Source organism: Engystomops pustulosus, chromosome 6 (genome assembly GCF_040894005.1).
Source record: "Engystomops pustulosus chromosome 6, aEngPut4.maternal, whole genome shotgun sequence".
Taxonomy (NCBI): Eukaryota; Metazoa; Chordata; class Amphibia; order Anura; family Leptodactylidae; genus Engystomops; species Engystomops pustulosus.
Window position 1 is genome coordinate 56,050,061 of NC_092416.1, and position 13,657 is coordinate 56,063,717.

The 13,657-nt window shown below is 40.4% G+C and overlaps 1 protein-coding gene across 1 annotated transcript; it reads left to right on the forward strand.

Annotated features, from left to right (window-relative positions):
• The first annotated feature begins 404 nt into the window (after window positions 1–404).
• On the forward strand, window positions 405–11,601 carry TNFRSF9 (TNF receptor superfamily member 9). Its single transcript, XM_072156191.1, has 8 exons — window positions 405–419; window positions 546–736; window positions 1,816–1,923; window positions 5,515–5,655; window positions 6,576–6,642; window positions 7,002–7,129; window positions 8,014–8,163; window positions 9,258–11,601. Exons 2-8 carry the CDS (start codon window positions 619–621, stop codon window positions 9,362–9,364), a joined length of 819 nt encoding a protein of 272 aa, XP_072012292.1. The 5' UTR covers window positions 405–419; window positions 546–618; the 3' UTR covers window positions 9,365–11,601.
• The last annotated feature ends 2,056 nt before the right edge of the window (window positions 11,602–13,657 follow it).

A 13,657-nucleotide genomic window follows, 5' to 3' on the forward strand; every position in this document is an offset into this window, starting at 1 on the left:
TAATTGGTTTTATGGGGGGGGGGGGGTATATTTTTTTCTCCATATAATATTGACAAGCTATACAAGTATGTGCCTAGTTGTCTCTACCTGTAATTTGTAGTTGTTCCCCTAGACAGGCAGTAATAGGAAGCGAGAACTGGACTCACTTCCTCATTTAGTGTTCTTGGCCACTTATGAGTTATAATGAAGGGGAATAGTGAAAGGAATAGTAAAGTAGCATAAAGTACAATTTTTTTGAATAGGTGGAATGATGTACCTATAAATATATTAAAGTTAACTGATTTCTTATCTGGGGTGTACCCTTGTATTGTAATTTATAGGAATATTAGAAGTCATGAAGGTGTTGTGTAATAATTGTAGTGTTACACATGCCTCAGAAGAGGAAGCATCAGAGGAGAACAGGATCACCACGAAAAGAGGTGTCAGCTCTGCACAGACACTTATGTCATGTTCATTAGCAATGTCTATGCATAGTAGTTACCAGAAAAATCTGTTAATATTCCTAGAATTGTTATGATGACCTTTTTGTGTTCTTTTCCTTGTAGATTTTGGACAGTTTTCAAGAAGGATTTTAAGATCAACATTGCTTTAGTATTATCCTATTGTTCACTGCACAGGATGGACCCAGTGACATCGATTCTGTTATCTGGTCTTCTCCAGATTCTGTATATTCAGACTGTTCTTTGTGATGGTTGCTTAAAGTTTGCTGGAAGTTGTTGTATCCAGTGTAACGCTGGTAAGTGATTCCTTTGTATTCAAATTTATTATCAAAATCATATGTTAAATATCATGAAGGTTTATTAGAGCTGGAAAGTGACACAGAATTGCCTGTGATTTGTCTGGCTTTGAGGAAGAGACATGGCCATTGTCCAACTGGGGGTTCTAGGGATCACCGGCAGAATTGACTCTAGGAACCAAATGCTACTTGTTAATATTACTTGTATGTACATTCTTATCCCACATTCACAAAATGGGTTTTCATTGTGTTTTGAAATTTTCTTGTGGCCCCCTCTCACATCCCCCTCACATTTTGGCCCCTCATCTCTCCCTCATATGGTGACCCCCATCTCACTCTCATTATGTGGCTCCCACTCATCTTCCCCTGTTATACTGTGTCCCCTCTCATCTGTCCTTCATTCCTATTCATTTCCACTTTTATTGTGACCCCTCATCTTCCCTCAAATTTTGGCCTCTCCTCACCCCCCTATATTGTGCCCCCCCTTCTCTCCATAATATTGTGTCGTCCGCATTCATTTCCCCATTATTTTTTGGCCCCATAATCTCACCTTCATACTGTGGCCCTGTCTCCTCCTTCTTTCCTTGTTTCAACTTAATTAGAAATAATAAGTACCAGATACTCACCTGTCCCTGTTCTCCAGTAGTTCTTCCTCTGCTGCTGCTGAGTACAGTGATGTTGGTACATATGATTACATCATCACATTACACCTGCCAGCCTCACACACAGCTTCAGCAGGGAATCAGAACTAATAACTCTCTGCACCATTGCTAGGAGCTTCAAATTGCCAGATTGGCTGTTTGGCCACCAATCTAGTAATATGTCCCGGTCAGCTGGCTAAACCTTAACAACAAATTTGGGTGTGTTCATTTCTACACAAGAGGTAAGTACATGGGGAAGGATATATCAGAAGTGGATTCATTATACATATTATGAATTCAGGTAGATTATTAGTAATTCTGTGAAAATGTATAAGGCCACTGTCTTTAAGGTGACTCACAATACGTTGAATTTGTATTCAGAGTACTAATCTTTCTCTCATAATAATCATTCATTGCCTATTTCATTATATTAAACAGGTTATTTCCTCCCTAAAAAATGTGGGCCGTGTATCCCATGTCCCTCCAAGGGCTACAATGAAAGACCAACTGATAGACCCTACTGTGACCATTGTCGTCGCTGTGAAGGTAAGTGATCAAAAGTATCACAAAGAAAAGCTATTCCTGAAACTTCAGAGCTTAAATCATATGCAAAATCATATACTGTACATGCCAAAGACATATTTAAAGCAAATACCAGGAATTATATTTTTAGCTGCGGAGGAAAGAGGAGAGAGCAAGATGAGTGTAGAGAAGAGGAGACTGAGATACAGGCATACAGGCTACTGCCCTTCCCTCTGGGACACCACACGCTGCTGGTAGGGAGCCAGATAATGTGAAATAGTTTTATAAAGTAGTGAAATTATTCAGAATGCTGACAAAAGGTAATATTTAAAATCAACAAAACAGAAGATATTGAAACCTGTCACTAGCTAAAAATAACATTCCTGGCATCAAAAAAGTGTAATTCCAATGTAATTCCAATCTTTTTTACCAACAAACAGATGTTTAAAACAAACAGAACAATGCCCATATTGTGCCAACTAACCTCTTCCTGAATCTGCTGGAAGCTGAGTCACATTTAGACTGCCCACTGTTCCCATGAGGCCTTGTGTTCTCTCATTAAGTAATTTAAAAGTAAATCCAATGAGATGATTACAAGTAAATCCAATGAACATTGCATATTGTACATTCAGTATATATGGGCTGACTAGCCTGTCAGCTTTCACATGGAGGATCATGCAACATGTAATAAGTAGTAGAAAGCAGCAGTGAAACAGTTTAAGGAAGTGCATATTTTGTGCTTTTTGAGCATTAAGGGTTAATAGCTTCTGTGATGTTCAGAAAGTGCTGAGAGAGCAAAATGAGACCTCCCCCTCCTTCCCCCAGAGTGAGGAGGGAGCAGCAGCCCTTCCCCCTGTGAAACCATATGTCTAAATAACTCTTCAAAATCACAGGAGAAATCACCACAGCCAGGAGAACCAGCTACTGTGGCTAAACTGAGGAGGATAGAAAAGAAACTGCTGCACATGGATAATTAAGATAATAGGAAAGGTTGTTCTACATCTCAAGAGCTATTGATTTTTGAGTTGTGCTTTAAGTTATCGTCTATCCACAACAAAGGGGATAACTAGTTGAGTAGAACGGGGTGAGGATGATGCTCTCTAGGGAACGAAGGTCCCATTCTCACTAATGGGTGTAGTGACAGGACGAGCATGTACACTGCCGCTAGATTCACTGTCTATGGTTCAGAGATACAGTAGATGAGTGCTGTGCCCAGCTGTATCCATCATTTCCATACAATTGAATGGAGCAGAAGAGTATATGTGTATCAGTGAAAACAGGATCCCTATCCTCTGGAAAGTGGAGATTGGTGGGGGTCCCAGCAGTCTATTATCCCTTATGCGGTATAAAGGATTACTCATATACACAAACAGTTAACAACTTGCAAGTCATACTTTATTAGGGGGAACCCTCTAGCTGTCCCTTTACTTGTGGGAATTTACCATGCATGAAGCAATGCAATAGAAAAATAATAGCACTATTTAAGGATATCTAAGTGACTATTGTGGAAAACACATAAATTGCCTAAAAGAGGAAGTAACATCACTCAGGTTTTCCCCACAGTTCACATACAATAGTTTTGCTATAGTTTCCTTATAAATAAAAAAAAGTTGTTTGCTTTACTTCACTGTCCTGGGGTAACCTTATTCCTGTTACAACCATATTTAAATGGATATTCCAGGTTTTTCATAGTAAGCTTGTTCATTGTTTAAAACATGTATACAGTTCAATTCTGTGTCTCTGCTTCCAGATTGGGTTATTAAACTATTTACTGGATGAAGAACTTTCATGTTATGTAATAGAAGTGTGACTCGTCACATTACAGCCATAGGGTCTGTGTCATGTAATGAGCTGTACAACTGTGTGACATGTCACATGATTAGGAAAGAGTTTTTTCCCGTGGGATCAAATATCTAGTCAAAGAAAATTTCAGTTTATATACTGAAAAAGAAACTGGATCGAAGAATGTGTAATTACCTACATTACACCCCAATCCCACAGTCATAAGGGTGAAGGTGTGGCCACAAGTTCTGACGCCCATGTGTGGCTGGATCCCCGGCCACCTGTGACCACCAATATCTGCATGATATCACAGGGAATTGAAAGTTGTCACCTTCAAACACAAGCTGTCATTTTGGGTAGATGGAGTTTTATCTAAATGTGGCAGCCACATTGGGGGTCATTTACTAAGGGCCCGATTCGCGTTTTCCCGACGTGTTACCCGAATATTTCCGATTTGCGCCGATTGTACCTGAATTGCCCCGGGATTGTGGCGCACGCGATCGGATTGTGGCGCATCGGCGCCGGCATGCGTGACAGAAATCGGGGGGCGTGGCCGAACGAAAACCCGTCGTATTCGGAAAAACCGCCGCATTTAAAAACCGAAAAAGTGTCGCTTGGGGAGCACTTACCTTCACCTGGTCCGAGGTGGTGCATTCCGGCGCGATGAGATGACTTTCAGCGCAGCAGCGCCACCTGGTGGACGGCGGAAGAACTACATTCATAAATCCCGTCCGGACCCGAATCCAGAGCAGAGAACGCGCCGCTGGATCGCGATTGGACCGGGTAAGTAAATGTGCCCCATTGTGTACCCTTCATGGGAACTTGACACTGATCTAGACAGTGGCAGCCATTAAGCAATGTCACCTGATTCATATATGCCAACCCTTTTTTTTTTTTTAAATCAGATAAATTTTTATTTGGTTTTAAACACAAACAAACATAAAATCTTGTATATCTCTTTCCAGCAGTATAGATCACTGTATAAGGAGAATATAAGAACATTGCAGTATTTATACAGCATCATATTACAACTTAAATCTTCACAAGATATTGCAATAATATTCATTGCTAGTTACCACATGCAGTTACCAACTGTGTGTAATTTAACTAAAACAGTCCCTCCATTATATGCCAACCCTTGAATGGTGCCATTGTTATGACATAATCGATGGTTTTAAAGAAAATCTAACATCAAAATTAAAAAAAACTTCTAAAATGCATTAATTATGGCCTCCTTTCTTCTAAAATTAACTTGTATAATTATTCAAATGAGCGAGAAGGTCTCTGTTGGGTTTCCAGAGTCCCTTAGTGCTGTAGCTTCACAGGCCGTTACAATGAGTAGAATAGGTCTCCCCATCCCACTGCACTTCCTGCTGCTGCTAGATTACGCAGGCAGAGGGAGGAAGGAGAGAGCATTGGGGAGGGTGAGGCATGTTCTGCTCATGGTAACAGTGTGTGAATCTGCATCACTAAGGGAATGTGGTAATGCCCCCAGTGCCATAAAGCTCCATTTGCATAATTTTTTATTGATTTCAGAAGAAAAGAGGCCACCAACAACAAATTTAAGAAAATTAGCACAGTCACAGGGCCTGTATCTATGAGTAATTGTCTGGTGTTTATCAAGCTTGATTTTTATGGTAGATTTTCTTTAATGTTATGGGTAAGGCCGCATTCATACATTGTATTTTTAAAATGTGTTTTGAAACAATTAAAGTGGAAAGGGGCTCTGATAAATAATTTGGATCCTCTCCTCGTACCCTTATTGATTTTCTAGTATACCACAGCAAATCTTAGGTGTCAGAATGTAAGGAATGTTTTCAACTTTTTTTATAGGAATATTTCTCTATAAAGAGAGATGCACATCTACAAGTAACGCTGTATGTACGTGTATTCCTGGGAAGGTCTGTGTGGACGAGAAGTGCACTCAATGTAAAAGTGACCGCTGTCAGGCCGGGCAACAGCTTCAAGGACAAAGTAAGGCTCTCACTGAAAGTATGATTTTTGTAAAATCTGCACAAAACATTTGTGTAATATCCTAATTCTGATGACTAATGGGTAATAGATGCTAAGTCATGGGACCACTTTGTACAATGCAGTAATTGTGAATCAGCTACATGCCTTGTTAAGAATGAGATAAATCTAGTATAGGTGTTGTAGTCCTCTTCTTCCTTATCAGAGACTGAAGCTACCTAACAACAACACTACTTATCCCACTGGTCTATCACACAATTGTGATCATAGGACACTAAGCTAAGTAGGAACCAAAGATACAATTTTCTACAATTGTCTATAGTGAAACACTCCCTTTTCAAAGAGAGTCTTGTCTTTGGAAACTATTCTCTTATTTGGCCTGTGATTTTAATAGTAAAATTTGTAATCTAAATATTGATCTACTGCTTGTTTATCTTTAAATCCACACTAGTAGAAGCTTATTAGTGATTAATTTTTGAGTTTATTGGAATTGTCTTCAGTAACCTCCCCCCTAGTGGTGGCTGTAGGCAGTGGGAGTTTAATCACTTATCCGTGGAAGAAATGAGAAGTAAGGAAATTTCAGCTTTGCTAGTGAACAATACAGATAATATGATATTAAAGGGGTTGTCTGGAATTAAAGGAACAGATATTACAAAAATGAACAGGAAATAAAGAATAACCCATAGTCATGTGTGAATGCCATCACCTTCTACCTGATGTGGTCCTGTGCAGGGAAACTTGCCAGTTGTAGTGGAATGTGAACAATGTAATGTACATGACATCATCAGTGCAGGATAGGTGGGTACCACCACAGGGGCAGACCTGGAGCTGCGTGGGAATGTAAGTGATGAGAATTGGGGAAAAAATCTCAAAATATATGGGGCATGTATATCTTTTGTTCATTTTCTGATTTTCTCTTACAGAATGTGTGGATTGCCCTGTGGGAACCTTCAACACTGGAGCAGAACACAGATGTATACCATGGAAAAAGTATGGACTGTTTGTCTATATGTCTCTCTTACATTTTACTTAGATTCAGTGCCAACTCTTTCATCAGTTTTATAAAATGGCCACCAAGTTTCAATCTGCCAAAAGTTTGGATTGCATAGTGTCTATATCAGGAAAGGTTGATCTGAGGAGCCAGTGGAGGCGAGTAGTGACAGCAAGCAAGATCTCTTCCCACTTTGTTCCACAGATGAGATCTCATGTTTCTTGTTTCATTTTGGGGTAAAATAGTCCCCAAAAAGCATTACAGATAATGAACTTAGGAAAAATGTATTCCTTATTGTTGGTTTTTACATATTTAACATAAGGAGTTGATTTATTGAATTCTGTCTGTCTACACACAGTTGCACAGCCCATGGAGGTGTAGTTATTGCCAATGGAAACCGGACATCAGATGTGGTTTGTAAAGAATACTTAATCAAGGTTACACAGTCACCAAGCCCTCCATCAGCGGTCTCTGCAGTCACAACAAGTAAGTATAAGCAGGGTTGGTTCCAGGTTTCAGTCGGCCCCTGGTGATAAAGCCTTAGTAGGCCCCTGGTGATAAAGCCTCATTAGGCCCCTGGATGATAGAACCTCAGTAGGCCCCTGCTTTCTAGGGTCTTACAAGTTGGTGTGACTTTTGTACTTGGACTCAACTTATTAATATTAATACCAAAGCCCCAAGGATTTGGAATCGTTTGCAGTGAACTCACGTGGCGGCATAAAAAGTTCAGAAACTAAAACAGTCCCCTGTTCCCTAAAATATCCCCAAGTTTATCAACGCCCTCATGGTTATTTTATATGAAGCCGCCCTATGGATTCCTTATGTACAGACTTATGTGCCCCCCTCTCCCCCCCAGCACTTGCCCAGGTATGCCCAGTGCTGGCCTGGCCCTGAGTATAAGAATCATCCATTGAAATCATTCATTGAAGAATTGTTATTCCTATGAGCTGGTCTACAACAAATTTTTCAAATATGCCCACTTTATAATTGCAAATGTTATCTCAATGAGTAAGAGACTTCTGTTATACTGTTAAAAATAGGTGCTCCCTTAAAGAGGTATTTGGGGACTTTATTTTCAATTCAGAATGGTGGAGGTTGAAGGCTATAGCTGATTCTCAGACGTTAACGTTAAGTCTCTTTCAGCCTCATTTAGTCATTCTAGTCAGTAAATAAATCCTAGCATTTACCTTCCAGAAACTGATTTTCCAGTTTATGGAAATGTTACAACTTATATTGGGGAATGGTATGTATGGATTTGGAGTGAAATTCCTCTCTTACAAATGGATATATAAGGGGACTGCAATGATATGTCATATGGATGTACATTAGGTATGGGGTGTTCTATCTTAATTTTGTACCTGTATTTTTAGATATCAAAAATGTCATTGGATCGTCAGGAGAAAGTAACTTGCAAGTTATCTATATTATTGTCTCTGCTTCAATCGGCCTGTTGCTCATAGTGATCTGTATTATATATCGACAGAAACTGACAGAAACAATTAAACATATTTTCCATACAAGTAAGTAGCCATTATAGTAGCCCAGACTTTAAAACGAGAAATAATTGTGGGGAACCTCGGTAACCTTAGTTATTATGGCTGAAGAGTATATGTGGCCATGAAGAAAGATTCTCAGGGAAACTAGCGTCAGGGATGTTGGATTGAAACATGGCATCCTCAATCCTTTGGTCCTCAAGGACCAAGCCTCCAATGCAGATGTCAACACAGTGTAAATATGAGGTCATAGGGGTCCACCCGGTAGGCAACACTTTACTTTACTAATGCTTCCCTCTTGGTTATAAAGGTTAGGATTTACTATACCATAGTAGTGTATGGTTTGATCATTGTGAATTCTGTTTCTATTCGTTAACACTTAAAAATTATCATCAAAGAGCCGCATTTTGGTTTTTCTTTTATTTTCCAAAAAAGGGCAAAGTAAAGGGAAAAATTGCCTATACTAAGAAAGTATAAAGAGGCGCTTTCAATGTGGAGCACATTTGCTCTCTTGATGTGATCATTGAGGTCTCCTCTGTAAAGTCCTTGAGCCCCGAACCTCCATATTTAGGCACTTCCCCCAACAAAAATAAACCAATGGTTTATATTAAGATAGTGGTCAATGGTGCTCTATTCTTTACCAATGACAGAAGTGAGGCCTAACAGTCTAAGGACTGTATAAAAAAAACTCCTACAATACCAACACTCAGCTGAAAAATGTTACCTATTGCCCAAGATAAGTGGCGGCGAACCTATGGCATGGGTTCCAGAGATCACACTCGGAGCCCTATCTGTGGGCACCCAGACTGTCGCCCCAGCATATAGTATACCAGACAAGACTAACAGCTTTCTCCTGCAATTGGAAGATGCCCAGGACATGTCATGCTCAGTGATATTTTAAAGCAACACATCCTGGGCTGCCCGGGACAAAAGGAAGACAGGGTTAGGCTCCTGCTCTGGGCCCCATGATTCTGCCTGTCCAGGGGAACCTGCAGGGAAGCTACAATGATCATACAAATTTCTACTTCTTCTTTCAACTGTATCGGTGTCCTCTGGGCGCTGATACAATTAAAAGCTGTGACTAACTTAAATTTTTAATTTGGGTTTTTTTTTGTCATTAGTTCCGAAACCTGTAGTGAAGCAAACAGAAGAGGAAGAAGGATGCAGCTACCACTACCCAGAGGAGGAAAGAGGTGGAGAGAATGAACCCATGACTCTAGTAGCCTGATAGCCAATTATCTATTTTTCTATATGGACAAGATCTGTTTTCTTCCAATACTGTTAAACAGAATTTACTATATTAAATAGAAGGCTTGAGAAATTCAAGGAAAAAGTCACATATCTGGAAGATGTCTTACAACAGTTCTGATGTTGTGGACGTCATAATGCTTCATGATCCATAAAATCAGAGTCAACCCTTCAAAACTGGATGTTTCAGTAAAAGACCTGCAGCAATATCTGTTGCCTCAGAGATGAACTTCACTTCTGGATCCAAAATACTAGCTGGATCAGACAAAGGGACCATCCCAAGAGCACAGGATCCAGAATGGTAATGGATCTTATTTCCAATGTGGTCCACATACCACTCCTGGAGAAGTTTGTTCATAAACTGCAGGACATTATCACGTTTGTCTCACAAATAACTTATTAGTTGTCAATGTGTAATATCAGCAGTTCTGTCATTTGTACTGTACTCACATTTCTAAGCAACTTTCACTGCTCTAAACAACTCTGCAAATAGTTTTTCTCAAATCTTCTACCATTTCTGTCTCCAGCTACACTGACTTGTACAGATGGAAAATGGACCTGCTCCTAGCTTATCCTGCAGTCATGCCTCATTACATCTTTATTTTGAGTCTCGACAGCAAATGTAAAGAAGTGGAGATGTAACAAAACCTAACTAAATAATTAACATATTTGTCGGCCTATAAGGCGCACAAAAAATCCTTTGATTTTCTCAGAAATCAAAGGTGCGCCTTATAGTCCAGTGTGCCTTATATATGAACCGAACTTACAGACAACAGCTGCCTTGAACTGTGCACAAGTCTGCCACCTGCTGGTCATTCATCCTTATAATCAGGTGCGCCTTATAATCCGGTGCGCCTTATATATGAACTAAGACGTTTTAGCAGGCATTTATTGATGGTGCACCTTATAATACGGTGCGCCTTATAGTCCGTAAAATACGGTATCATGGAGACACATTGGTTTGTAGAGCAGCTGTAGACACTAAACCGTAAAATAATATTTGCCAAGTTAGGTGTCTTTCTTTTGTAATTGTAGATGCACTGGAGCAAAAACTTTTTTGTTGTGAGCATGTTATGTATGGATGAGCAGAGGAACCCAGTGCCGTACTACAAGAGTCAGTAGTCCAATGGTTACAGTACAATCTAACAGTTACATGTAGTAGATCACAATACTGACTACAACCATGTTTTTACTTTACTAAGACCATTCCAGCTGTGTATTGTTGAAATCCAAGGTTTTATGGGAATAGTTTTATATTGTGCACTGATTATTACCTTGTTATTTATTTATGTTTTTGTGCAACAATAGGTCTAAATTTCCAGCAAAAAGATAAGGATGTGATCCCATCAAAAAGAGTTACAATATATCTGCGCAGTTTGCACTTAGTTGAAGGAAGGGAAGGGATGGGATAAGGAAGAGATGTAAAGGAAACAATTTTATATAATATAACCAGCAATGTTATTTTGATGTAAAAAGGCGTCTAGGTCTTTCTTGAAGCTCTCTGCTGTCCCTGCTGTGACCTGCACCTGAGGCAGGCTATTCACAGATTCACAGTTCTTACAGTAAAGAAGTTTATTATGTTATTGTCTGTAATCATTTATTTTAGAAACATAATGGAATAATATCTGTAAACCGGTGGGGAGGTGGGAGAGGCTCTAATATCTCCATGTGTTACATGGGCAGATCAAAGAATTCAATAGGCACAGTGCAATACATTATTTATTTAGCAGTGGTGCGGCAGAGTCCTCAGAAAGATTATTTTTGGGTTTCTGCACCCTCTTTTATTCCTGGAATAAAGATTATGTCACATCCTTTTGGTCCATTCTGTCATATAATTTAAAGCATTTTTTTTTTACAAATGTACAGTTCCTGTGCCTTAGTTTATTGCTGTGTGCAACAAGTATGTCCCTACAAAAAACATGTGTAGTGCCATCACCTACAAAATGCATCATGCAGACTACTATATTTGGTCCATATAGTTCTGTGTAAGGTCCCCAAGGCACCCAATCCACTGTTTTTATGGCAAAACTTGGAACAATATCTGTTATCTGATGAAGCATGCTTCACATCCTGTAATTCTATATTTGATACAATGCATGGTATATATAGCTTCATTAAAGTGCATTAAAATATTTGGGATCCAAATAGTAAAGTACCCAAAAAAAGAAATATATTTCTATTTTTGTAAACATGCAATTAAATAAAAAAGTTTTGAATGGCTCCTAATGATTTGTTTTTATATATGTGAAATCAAAGTAACATAAATTTAATTTTTAATCTGTAAATTACTTGTTTTGTATTAAAGGGGTATTACCATGAATAAAGTTTCTTAAATATACTCAGGATAACAAAATAACACATTCTCTAACAAAAATACAGCATTTCACAGATATAAGTCTAACCTGTATCTATCAGTCCCGGTGTACACAATTTCAGTTGCCCCTGGTTTCTGACCGTGGATCTTCTGACTTTAGGGTCGGCAACCGTTTTGCTTTTCTGTCTCATGCTGTGGAGAGGATGTGCTCCCTGCCTCTAGCCTCCAATCCCTTGCATTCCAGGACGAGCTCACACACTGACATACACTGACTTCCTGCCGGTAAACATCAGCAGCAGCTAGAGGAGAGCTAGGGGAGGGAAGTATGGAGGTGCAGAGTGAGGGGGCAGCTAGTTGGGTAACATGTAGAAGGCGGGGTAGATGGAAGAGTTATAGGGAGTCTAGTCCTGATCTGGTGCACCCCAATAAGTTTGCCAGGCTGGTGGATGAGGGGGATATCAGCTCTGGGGTAGCAATGCTGCAGCAAGACATGGCCTCTAGCAACCAGGGGACCGTCTGCTCCAGTAAGAAGGGTAATGGGAGCACAGGCAAGGTCAGACAGGTGCTGGTAGTGGGAGATCCGATTATTAGGGGAACACACAGGGCAATCTGTCACAAAGCTCGGGTTCGGCATGTTGCGGATCGGGTTGACAGATTACTGGGAGACAAAAAACAGAGACAACGGAGGGCGGCGCCTCGGGTGATATCGTAAGGCAATTAGTGAATGTAAAGAAAGTCCCAAATTGGGTGCTCACCATTAGCCACCTTGGCTAGTATGCATCAAGCCCTTTAACAGGGTAGCAAGGGAATGGACGCGGTCCCGGTCTGCTGCTCCTCTAGCCCAAAAACGAAGACGCCAATTCCAAGAAGCGGAGTAAGCGGTATACAATATATAAGGATGGGTTGGCTAGATTCTACGGGCGCTGACCACCGACTGAGAGTATCAGCGAATGTATCACTGGTTACAACTCCAAATAATTTATTGATAAAACCAGAATGGTAAAACAAAAGTACAGGAATGTATAGTATATCCTCCTAACGCGTTTCGGGTCGGACGACCCTTTCTCAAAGATAGGAATGCTGTAATGGTAAGTATACAGGTATTTAAACAGGAAATCACATGTCTAGGACAGCTGGACAATTAGTGACATCAGTGATGTCACATTAGTGATGTCACTAATTGTCCAGCTGTCCTAGACATGTGATTTCCTGTTTAAATACCTGTATACTTACCATTACAGCATTCCTATCTTTGAGAAAGGGTCGTCCGACCCGAAACGCGTTAGGAGGATATACTATACATTCCTGTACTTTTGTTTTACCATTCTGGTTTTATCAATAAATTATTTGGAGTTGTAACCAGTTTTCTCCGAAATACTACCTGTACCACGTGCCACACCAGAAAGGCAGCGGGAGATCAGGGAGGTAAATAAGTGGCTCAAAAGTTGGTGTAGGAAGGAGGGTTTTGGGTTCATGGAGAACTGGGCTGACTTTTGTGTCAGCTGCAGGCTCTACAGTAGGGATGGGCTGCACCTCAATGGGGAGGGTGCAGCTGTTTTGTGAGAAAAAATGGCTAGAAGGTTGGAGGAGTGTTTAAACTAGAGACCTGGGGGAGGGCAACTTCACTTGTGCAGGGCAAATAGACAGTGTAGATAGAGAGCTGGGAAGAGTCATAGTCCATGGGGGAGGAAGGGGGGCTGGAATGAGATTGGGGAATAAGAACAAAATGAATAGGGAAAAGTGCATGTACACAAATGCCAGAAGCCTCACAAACAAAATGGAGGAACTGGAACTCTTGATGTTGGAGCGGAAATATGATATAGTGGGTATCAGCGAGACATGGCTGGACAGTAGCCAGGGCCGCATCTGCCATGAGGCGGGATGAAAATCCCGCCTCAGGCGGCAGATTGCTGAGCCCCTTAAGAAGCGGCACGAAGACCAATCGCCGCTCACCTAATG